The 11,724-nt window shown below is 40.0% G+C and overlaps 1 protein-coding gene across 1 annotated transcript in view; it reads right to left on the bottom strand.

Moving 5' to 3' along the window:
- Positions 1–256: 256 nt before the first annotated feature.
- TNKS (tankyrase) overlaps positions 257–11,724 on the bottom strand; it is a 149,929-nt gene continuing 138,461 nt past the window's right edge. Inside the window, exons 25-27 of the mRNA XM_036300913.1 lie at positions 11,524–11,710; positions 8,710–8,866; positions 257–5,795 (exon numbers count right to left, since the gene is read on the bottom strand). Coding sequence (XP_036156806.1) covers positions 5,709–5,795; positions 8,710–8,866; positions 11,524–11,710 — 431 coding nt within the window. The 3' untranslated portion in view covers positions 257–5,708. The remainder of the gene's footprint in view (positions 5,796–8,709; positions 8,867–11,523; positions 11,711–11,724) is intronic.

Here is an 11,724-nt window from a genome sequence, read left to right as displayed (position 1 = left end):
GCGAGGTCTGGCCGGCCCCCACTATTGCAGAGACATTTCTAAAAGCAACCTGCGCTCACTGACCTTCTGTAACTCTCGCATGAGCTTAGAGGTGAGGACAAGGCACTCCCAGCACAGACCACACTGGAAAGTCAGGAGGGAAAACGGTTGTTTGGGTTCTGACAGTTTTAGGTCAGTTGTGTTAAGGTTGGGCAGGTTAAAATGAGCAAAAGGGAAATGAAAACACTTCAGAGCTAACTGCTGTCCACATACAGGATATTTGAAAAATGTTTTTATTGAATATTAAACAATTACAAGTACTGTAAGTTAGACATTTAGCCAAAGCACAATTACAGGTTAAATATAATCATAAAGATGCCTTAAATAGGAACCCACCACGCAGGCAGGTTAGCTCCTCGCGGCCCTCTTTTGGAAAGTAGAGGGGGACGGAGAAAAGGTCTTCCATTCCACGTGAAAGAAAGTGAAGGCTAGAATTACATGCTGTAAGCCATCTTCCATGACCAAATCGATAGGGTTGCCAGATTTAGTAAAAGAAAACACAACAAAGCAAAAAACCAGGATGCTCAGTTAAATTTGAATTTCAAATAAATAAAAAAGAATATTTTTACTGTAAATGTATGGCAAGTAACGCACCAAACATAGGTAAGCTAAAAAATTATTTACCTGAAATACAAATTTAACTGGGTGTCTTGTATTCTCTCTGGCAATCCTACAGATAGACAAATGCAGAGAAGAAAGGGGAGGGGACCGAAACCCTTGCCACAGAGGGTCACACAGACAAAATAAAACTACACCAACAGGGAACCAGAGTCACTCCACTGGCACCACACAGAGCACGACACCAGGAGAAAACACAAGTACTGCGCTAAACGCGGTCGCCGGGAAATACTGTCGATTTCCTCCCGGCTGGTTTTGTAAATGTTTTTGAGAAACCTTGTTGAAAAAGTACCTTTTAGTCTGTAGGTATCAAAGACAAACACTACTATCACAAAGACAGGATGAACTTGAAACAATGGAAGCAGAAGCAGGCATATATGCACATGAAGAGTTTAAATATTTCGTATAATGAATACAAGGGTTATATAGTCAAGGTCATCTTCTAGCTCTAGGCTGTTAGCCTTGCAGATTTGGGTTCCTTTCTAATTTTTACTGTTGTGTTTTCCAGCTTTTTTATCCTGAACCGTGGGAGGGGCAAGGAGTGTGTAAGGGACTCCACTATCAGTTTAACTGCATTTCTCTGCAAATGCTTTCAGGGTTGTCTGCAGAAATAGGCAGACAGATAAAAAAAATAACAAAACCATCTGAATTCTGGAGAATGAGAAATCCGTTGGAAAAGATGGGTAGCAGGGTGGGGTGTGGAGATGTGAAAGTGTAAAACAGAAAATATAAGAGAACGAAGAGCCACAACGCAGCCACCTCTCCAGTGTGAATGCTGTTTCAAAGGAGGCAGGCCCATGCGGATGCACAGAACCATCACACCCGAGCACATCTGGTCTTGGAAAGTATAGGGAATCTTTAGCTTCCTACTGCTCTTCACGTGTCACCATGGTTTATGTTTTAAAATGACTGAAAAACAGCTTGTGCAACACTGAAATTCTACAGGGTACCGCTTTGTGAGTTGTTGCTGTATCTCCCACCTACACAAAACTTAGCAAGTTTTGAAATCTTTCTACATTTCTCCAAACCAGATGATTTGGCAACTGGAGGATTTCCGACATAAAGAAATTGAAATGGGCTGATTGTATCAGCTCTCTGCATGGAAGGGAGCATGACCTATGAAATATACCCTCATCACATAAGCCTAACAGGTGTGAGATACACAGAGACATAGCCACTCACTGACACCTTTCAAACACCAAGAAATGGAATTCCAACTTTTTATTAGGATATAAAAGGTTTAAAAGTTTCTGCCATAGTTAAGGCTTTCGTAAGAAATATTTAATTGTATATTAATTTCAGAATCCACAAAGTGTCTGAAGAAGCCTCACCTTGAAGGGTGGTTTTAAAAAAAATGCATTTCCTTGTTGCTCACTAGATGTGCCCAACCAAAGCTCAAACATTGTCTTCACAATTACTTTCTTTTCGTTTCTCTGTCACTGATTTGACATTAAACAAGTTTAACTTTAGTCTTGAAATAAATTTTTGACACATGAAACCCTGTATTAATGTCGGTTTTTAGTGTTCCCTGAATGACTAAAAATCTCTTTCACTATGCAATATATCAGCCCAAAAGAAAACTGTCACGCCATGGGCATTTTTGGTAAGAAGGCAGTTTATCACAGATTATCATACAAATGGGGTCTGGGCACACTGGGGAAAGGTGCTTAAAATACACACCATTCCTGTTTCAAAGAGTTTACAGAAATCCAGAGAGTGCACATGTTTAAAAAGAAGGTGTGTGACATCCAATAAAACCATTGTGCAATTGGGAGATGTACTGAAACAGAAAAACCCAGCCAGCTCACTGAATTCTCACGCTGTTCTTCCAGAGTACACCAAGTTTTGTTTTTGTTTTTTGTATAAAGGCTATAATAATAGAATATTAATCTATATTACTTTATTTGCCACATTCAGGCATTTCTCAATGTCTATCAATGCACTGAGAGCAAAGAGAAATTAGTCTAGCCTCCAACATCAAGCTCAAATGAACACAAGGATGCTGTTTCATGGAAACATCCTAATGATGTTTATTCTATTTATGTTATTGAAAAGCTAGAAACTCTCAATTCCAAGAAGGAAAAGGTCAGTAAAAATCCTGGTTGTACTGCTGTTATTTTGCAGGCATAGAATTAGAACTCTGGGTTCCATACTGTCATTTGTTTAACGAAGTAGCAGGCTGAACACCTGGGTCTGGGTGTGATATGGAGACAGAAAGGTAGAGTCTCCTTTTGCAAGATTCAAAATGAAGGCAGGAAGAAAATGAGTGGAGTCAAAGGTAATTGCTGGCGCTATCTATAATTTCAGATGAGCAGCCTGGGGAAAAAGGGAGGCCAAGTAGAGGGAGAAAGAGTCCAGTCCAGAGCACTTAACTTGTCTGTCTCAAGCATCCAGGCTGGCCATGCCTAGTACCCTGTCAGCACTGCAGTAGAGCTGATGGTGTCCAGATTCTCCCCTCATTGTTTGCGTAAAGAGCGGCCAGTTCAGGGGAGGCCATGTTGGAAGTCCTCAACTTGCTAGTGTTTCTGTAGAGTAGGTACGTATACAAGAACCTAAGTGGACTTCAGCCTAGCTCAACGCCACGCTTTTACATCCCAGAGGGTTTTCACAGTTCTAGATGGGAAGCCCAAATGTAGCTGACTTTTGCTAATTTGAGTTCACTCATGATGACCTTTGGTTTTCAAGTTGTGAAGACATGTATTTGGTGCCTGTGAGATGTTAATGAACCCATTCTCTTTAGCAGATGAATAATATGTACACCTTCTTCCAAGAACTACTATATACTTGAATCATTACAAGACAAGAAGCACTGCAAATGTCTCCCTTACATGGTACCTTTACTCGGCACACAGAACAGACGATACATAACATCGGCAGTTTAAATACTGAACCACAGTTTAACTTCTTAAGTGTAAGGCTGAAGTTTAAAACTGGCACATCCATTAATCCAGTTAGCGTGATGGAAACGACATACAACCACAGTCGGGTAGTGGCCTTTTTTTCAAAGCTATAAAGCTTTCGATATCTATACCATAGTAACCCTTTTACTTAACTAAAAATCACAGCTGTGTTTACCATTTTAAACTATATCTAAGTGGGGAGGTAATATACACTTTCACAGCTACTGAAAACTACACGGATGCCAATTTCACCAACCCATTGTTACACAGAAAAACAGAAGGAAAAGGGGCGGGGGGAGAAAGCCCTCTTAATGAATATCAAACTTCAAAGCTCCATATGGAATTCTAGGGCTATTAAATAAGGAGCCAAGACACACACTGAAACTTGATCAGTAGCAAAAATGGAGGCTAATTCTTGATTTAATTTTGAGCTAGAAAATTCAAACTAATGCCCAGTGCCTACTTCTAGCAATGGACTCAAGCCAGAGAGAAAGTGAAATGTATATTTTAAGCGCCATTCTAGGAATTTTGCATGTAACTATTTTATTTTTCTTTAGGCAATTAAATGAGGTCACAGCTTAATCAGCCTGCATTAAAAAACAAATTAGTTTTCAGGACTTTAAGTTGAAATGGCAAGTCTGTGCCACCCTGTTTTTCCTTTTCTTTACCACATATTACTTTGCTTCAAAGCTGAGTAGGCGCGCAGCATGTGAAAGCAATAAACCAATGCACTCATTCGATGTCCAGTTAAGTGAAAAGGGCGAACGTAAGAACTACAGTGCCTAATTTTTCACAAATGTCTACGTGCACTGAGCAAATGTTGATTAAACAAGCTAAACAAAGTAGTAATTTCATGAAGTAACAGTATGGTATTTCTCCATCTTCATTAAGAAAATAACTGAAAGAGCTTTGGTTTCAAGTTTTTGTTCTCCTTGTCTATAAGATGTTTGAAGAAACCACTCTAAAATTTAGTGCAGGGACCTATCTAAACTATCTGAAGAACCTCACTCAAAATAAGCGCCAAATCTTGAGTAAACAAAAAAGTCCTTGCATTTGTGCCTATTTATCTGCTAAATAGGATTTAAACCCTAGCTTTCTAACATAGAGAAACAATAAGTGATATTTCTGTGACTCCAATGAAGCACAATATTTTGACAGAATTTGGATAAGGCAGCTGTTCTGGAGCAATGATTCTGGTGGTGCGGATTAAATGAGGAGGATTTTTTCTTTGAGGCGTTCCCGCAGTCCCTTTCTGCTTCAACAGCCCAGAACCACAGGCTCCTCGCACGGAAGCGGCTTCTCCTTCCCAGCCCTCCCTGGTTGTCTCACCTCCAGGCTTGATGGCAGCGCCCCTTCCCTGGCTGCGCTCCGGTGGGTCCCAGCAGGTCCTGAGGCCTCTGAAGCTGGTACTGGAGATAGCAGGCTCTCACCCTCTGCTTCTCACCTTGGGAGCTCCAAGCCAGGCTGATGTTTGTGCCTTTCCCTTGTAAGACTGGCCAATCAATAAAAGGACTGAAATCTGATGTTTTCCCTTTCCATCTCAATTTATGTTTATAAGAAGTACACATATAAAATAAATCAAAGTGAAAAAAGTGGAGACTAGTCTTGTTCAGCCAGAAGCTTAGGTTGCATTGCTAATGATTTTAGTCAGTGTGACTTTGTGCAAGATATCATCAAGAAGGCTCCAGCTTATTATCAAAGTAAGAAAAAAAAAAAAAAGCCAATGACGCCTGTTTAGAAAAAACTAAGAATGAGCCAGGGTATGCGTACTTGTTATATAAATGCCATATATAACAAAGCAAATGTAGTGTGTGAATTGGGAACATTTGGGAACGTACTGGTTATGTTTTCTTTTTTTCCATTTCCAAGTCTAGATCAAAGCAATCTTATTTTAGAAATGGATAACTGCAATGAAAGTGAGCCTGAGATATATTAAAAGGCCGCCCCTGTAAACATTTCCTCAAAGGGAACAGCAGCAGTTGAGTATGTATCAGTTACTCATACTATATCCATCACTATAGCAATGCTTCGTAACGACAAACAGCTTTTCTAGGCTGTCAGGGATTTATAGAATGTTGGTTTTGTTGGAAACAGTCCATTCGAGTCCAGTCCTAGGTTTCAATCTGATCTGGCTTTCCCAGGGGGCATTCACTAGGTCTTCTGCTCTGCGGCAGTTGCAGTCTGTGAAGGAGCTTCCGGCTTCATGATCTGGTACGTGATGAGATACTCGGGGTATGCCTGAGGGACAGGAACGAGAAAGGTCACCCTTTTGGCAGCTACAGTAGTAAAGCCTTACTTATGTGAAAGCCTCAGAAGCTGTTGATCCAAACCAATATTCTACTCCATATGCTCAAAGTCTACAAAGGCCATCCCATTAACAGGTGCCCGAAAGAGGAGATGCACCTATATGTCTGCATACACACTTACAAATCCTACAATCTAGTCATTGTTAAAATGTTGTGTGTACTTTGAATACTGTACATTGGTTACACTGCATTCCTCCCTCATTAGAGAGCCAGGTGCCTTAAATAAGAAAACCAAGGCAAGAGAACAACTCTCCCTTGTTCACCTCACCTAACACAGTGCTCAATATAGCATGTGTTCAATACAAGTGCGTTAGATGAAAGAATAACTCTGCTGAACCAATTTTAAATTCATCACAGATGATGATGTAACCCACTGATCTCTAAGAAGAAAGGAGGAGATATGTTGAGTCACCAATAATGTAGAGGAGACAGTTTGAAGATAATTTTTAAAGCCATCCAAATATGAAAGAAATGATCTTTACACTAACATAAAATATTGAAAAGTATAAAATATACTCACAGTTATGAAATCACTAGAGGCCTGGTGCACGAAATTCATACACTGGGGGAGGGGGCGTCCCTCAGCTTGGCCTGCACCCTCTCGCAGTCCGGGAGCCCTTGGGGGATGTCTGACTGCAGGGAGCGGGCCTAAGCCAGCAGTCGTATTTCCTTAGCACTGTCACTGCGCTCACCAGCCATGAGCCAGGCTTCTGGCTGAGTGGCACTCCCCCTGTGGGAGCGCACTGACCACCAGGGGACATCTCCTACATTGAGCGTCTGCCCCCTGGTGGTCAGTGCGCATCATAGCGACTGATTGTTCCGCCAGTCAGTCAATTTGCATATTAGCCTTTTATTATATAGGATTTTATTTTTGTTGAATGTTTAGGTTTACATTTTTCATTGTGATTAGACAGTGATGGGTCCTACAGGTTTTTTTTGTCACCGTCACTGATTATATTAATACAAATTTCTAGAAGTGGAATTACTGAGTCAAAGTGAAAGTATTTTCTCTAGAAGTCTAGAGTTTCTAATTTAAACAAAAATTTGACAAATTTATTCTTTGGTAGCTCTTAAACCTTTTTATTTAAAAACAACTGCAAACTTACACATTAAGTTGCAAAAGTGAAAATGGTACCCCAAACAACTGTATACCCTTTACCCATTTCCATTTATTGTCAAGGTTTTATATGTCTTATTTGCTTAATTATGTACGCTTCCTCCTACCTCTATATATACCAGGCAGACAGATAGACAGATACACAGACACTTTTTTTCTGAACCATCTGAGAGTAAGTTATATATATTTTCACAGTTCTTTATCCCTAAATACGCCAGTATTTATTCCCTAAGAAGAGAGGTATTCTCTTACATAGCTGGGGGTGGGTGGGAAGAATTAACCAAAGAACTTGCATGCATATATGCCTAACCCATGGACACGGACAATGGTGTGGTGAAGGCCTGGGGCAGGGGGCTGGCTAGAGGGATCAATGAAGAAAAGAGCGACATCTGTAATACTTTTAATAATAAATATAAACTAAAAAAACCACACAATTTTATAATGCTAGACTTCTATCTATCTATCACTCACATTCCAATTTTGTTTGCTGATTTAATTTGGGGGCAGAACATTAAGTTAGTTGTCCTGTCTCTTGGATTTCATTTAATCTGGAAAGTTTTCAAAGCCTTTCTTTGTTTTTTATAACATTGATGTTTTTGAAGAATCCAGTCTTCCCACATTTTTTATTAATAGAACACTCCTCATTTTGACTGGATGAGATTATGCATTTTTGGCTGGAATACTACACGGATGATGTGCCCATCTCAGAATGTCACACCTAGAAGCACACACTGTCTATCTGTCCCTTATTGGTGATGTTAATTCTGATCTGGTCTGGTATGGCCCCCCCTCCAATGTATAATTACTATGATTTTTTTCCTCTTTTCTAACTAATATAAAGACCATGTAAATATCCTTTTCCTTGTTAAAATCCCCTCGATTTAGCATCCATCGATGATTCTTCCCTGGTCTAATTTTTACCACAATGGTTCCAAGATGATGATTTTCCCAATCTGGTACTCCCTCCACATACACCCATCTGCCCATGGCTTTCTACTGTAAGCAAAAGCAAAAGCCTTCCTTTCCTCTTCACTTATTTATCTATTGTTATCAGTAAAGCATTATGAATTCCTATTTTTTTCCTAATGGTTTAAAATTTATTACTGTGCTTATTTGGTGTTCAAGTTGTCGCAGATTTGGCCAGTGGGATGGATTGCCTTCACGCTGGCTCAGTGTCTTTGTAACCAGCCCCCATGATTTTTTTAAATTATTTCCTTTTTAAAATATATTTTTATTGATTTCAAAGAGGAAGGGAAAAGGAGAGAGAGAAATATCAATGATGAGAGAGAATCATTGATTGGCTGCCTCCTGCATGCCCCCTACTGGGGATCAAGCCTGCAACCTGGGTTTGTGCCTGTGACAGGAATCGAACCCGGGACCCTTCAGTCCACAGGCTGACCCTCTATCCACTGAGCCAAACTGGCTAGGGCCCCATGATTTTTTTTTTTGAGCATTTCATTACTTCCTGGCATTCCAGATGTTCCAGGCTCACCTTGCTCCTATTCTGTTCTCTTGTTCACAATGTTACTTGGTTGACAGGTGACTAATGGGTTTTGTGTGTAAAGTTGATGCAAAGAATTTTGTTATCTTCATTCACAACCTGAAGCAACTAATGCTATCAGACTATGAGGTAGGTATTTTATTAAATGGCTTTCTTTAACTCTTACCTGGTATAAGTATACTGTATTGTGTTTAGTAACTGTGTATGCTCATCTGATGAGTAACATACCTGTTCTCCTCTGTAGATGACGTATTCGGCGTACGCCAGCCCATTCACACTTGGTCTCCCAATCACTGAGTGATGTCCTGGAGGGGCATGAGCCATTTTCATGGTGCTGAATTGCAGAAAGGATTTTCCAAGGGTCACTCGACAGAAAAGCATTTGTCTAAAGGAAAGAGGAAAGCAATGCCTTGAAGGAAGCTTTAAGTCTTAAAATATAATGGTTAGGTTTGATTAAAAAAAAAAACTTAACACAAGGCAAGCTAACTTAAATGTCCCTTTCATATTCATGAGTAGAAAGGATGAGATCTGACATACTGATTTATCATAAACAGTAGGCGCAATAGTTACCCTTGAAGTTTAAAGTCGTTTTGGTGTGGTTTAGAAATCAATCATAAAAAATACCTGGCATGTTTTGACCAGTGGAAAAAGAAAAATACTTGTGAAAACCGAGTGCTTATACGGAATAGTAGGAATAAAGTGAAGAAAATAAGCAAATGGCAGCAGCAGCTGAAGTTAAGATTTGGCTTTACTCATTGTGAAAAGTAAAAACTGGGATGAGATAATAACAGTAAGAGTGGCTCATATAAAAAAAATACTTGCTTAATCACAAGGCTGACAATTACACTACCTGGGCAAAACATGAATTGGAGCAGATGTTAAATATTATAGAGGAGAAGAAAGGTTGGCAAACTATGACTCATGAGTCAAATCCAGTCTGCCACCTGTTTTTGTAAATAAAATTTTATTGGATCACAGCCACACACTTATTTACATATTGTCTATGGCTGCTTTTGCACTGTAAGGGCAGAGTTGAGTCATTGTGATAGGAATCATATGTGGCCCATTAAAGTTCAACAACACTTAATATAAACAATGTTTAAACTAAACAGTAAGGTTGGTCACACTGTTAAATGTAAGTAGTTATTCAGATAGTTTGTTTTTAGTAAAGGAGTCTGATCTTTGCAATATAACTGATCAGAGATATTATTTTCAGTCAATTAAACACTGTGCCATACTTAGTATAATTGGGTCCTTCCTAGGCTGGCTGTTTTAGTGTGATGCTACTGATGACCCTCTGGGACGCTGGCTTGGTTGCAACTGCATTTTCTTGGACCCAGAGGAAAGGGTTTTGATCACCACAAGAGGGAGGCTTTCTGAGCTCCATACCCACATTGTGGCAGCATCATGATATCATTGGCCTCTGCCCACTAGGCCAGGTAGGCCCAGTGCCATGGCCACTCCCAATCCATATGTCACACAAAGCCTGACCTGACAGGCTTGCCTCCCACCTTCTGCTTCCTGCCCCAGGGCTTCACTTTGCTGCGGAGGTGGGAGAAGCAGCAGGATCTGCCCAGCGGCCCATTGGGCTGCAGGGTGTAGTGCACAGGTGGGGAGTACTAGTAATGGCTCCAGCCTGCTCACCCGCTTGCCTCGTGCATTGTCCTGCATTCCAGAGATGCAGCAACCCAAAATGGGGCTTGAAGGGATTACCAAAGGCCTGTGGAGCAAATGTTGACCAGTGCAAGACAGGAGCCAGCAGATAAATTCGTCTCTCTTCTCCCACGATGTTCTGTTCTGAGATGCTTTAGTTCATACGGCTTCTCTGAAGATGACTTCTGGCCTGAGCAACCAATTGCACTCATCCTGAAACTGCCCAGCTCCCGATGAGCCTGTCTATCCTGCCTCCTCCTGGACCTCACTTCTTTTTATGCTCTCATTCCTGCTTCCCTGGGATTGCACTCCCAAGAAAGTGCTGGTGAATAAACTTTCGCTTCAGGCTGTTTCTAGGGAATCCTGGCTAAGACAAAAGCCATGGTTCTAATTTTAATGAATGACTGTTCATCCTCATCTAGGTTCACTTTTATTGTTTATTTTGGTTCCAGACGAGTTAATTTGAAGCAACAAAGAGAAACTTTTGCATGTTACCAATCACAGTAGACTTAATGAAATTTCTTTCTGTATATGGCATCCATCTTAGAACTGCTGACCGCTGCAATTTGTTTCAATGTAACTGAGAGTGGTATGTTTTAAGGTCAACAATTACAATGAATTTCAAGGTTATTTGGGTCTTTTTTGAGGTTTTAACTGAATTATAAGATTTCTTATTAACCCAACTTTGCAAAAAAAAAAAAATATTTGATTAATTTAAAGAGAAATGTAATAAACTGCAATCTCTGTAAAGTACAATTCCTTGTATTTTTTCTATCGGCAAGGAAGGGGGGAGGGAAGGGAATAGAGAAGGAAATTTTTTTTTTCACTGACTTTAGAGAGAGTATACTATTATTCTCTCCAATTTCTGAGCTTTAAAGTCCTATTTAAAAAACTAATATTCATTTGTTTAATAGTTCCAGTTAATATTCTGAAGTTGGACTTTTTAAGGCCTATTATATATCCTGCCTTAAGACATTACTAGCAATATCAGAAGCACATTAAAGATTCTACTTGTTTATAGAAGTTGTGTGTCTTAGTTCAACATGACTCTCTAGTCAGAGCTAAAGGTTCTTTGTTCTAAAGAAATAATTCTGACCCTTTTCTTGTTGATTCTGAAGCAAGAAATGTGAAGCCCAGGGAAGAAGCCAAGATGGAGGGAGGTTCATTGTAATCTATGATTGGTTGACATATATTTGGTTTTATCACCACTAATATCAGCCCTGTTATCATTGCTCCTCTTAGGGCTGGCTTATCAACTATTCCGACCCAATTTCCAACCTGTGTGATTCATTAGGATTAAGACTGAGAACAACTGTGGCTTCTGCATAGCCTGAGAAACTGTTCATGACCTGAGGACAGCAACCATTCCATGAAAGCCAAGATGCTCACCTGTGGCATATATAACATGACCGATCTTTGTGCGTGGGGCAACCTGTTCCTCCTCCAATCCCATAAACATACTGGTTGCTTTTAGAGGAGTTTTCAGCAAAATAAATCCCAGCACCAAACATTCCTCCTATATATGCATGTCGCTCATCAAATCCTTTATGAATAATGGCATTAATGAAAGGAGAACCTAAAAATATAAAG

Source organism: Myotis myotis, unplaced genomic scaffold (assembly GCF_014108235.1).
Source record: "Myotis myotis isolate mMyoMyo1 unplaced genomic scaffold, mMyoMyo1.p scaffold_m19_p_3, whole genome shotgun sequence".
Classification (NCBI taxonomy): Eukaryota; Metazoa; Chordata; class Mammalia; order Chiroptera; family Vespertilionidae; genus Myotis; species Myotis myotis.
The sequence above is the reverse complement of the archived record's forward strand: the minus strand, read 5'-3'. Positions and strand labels throughout refer to the sequence as shown.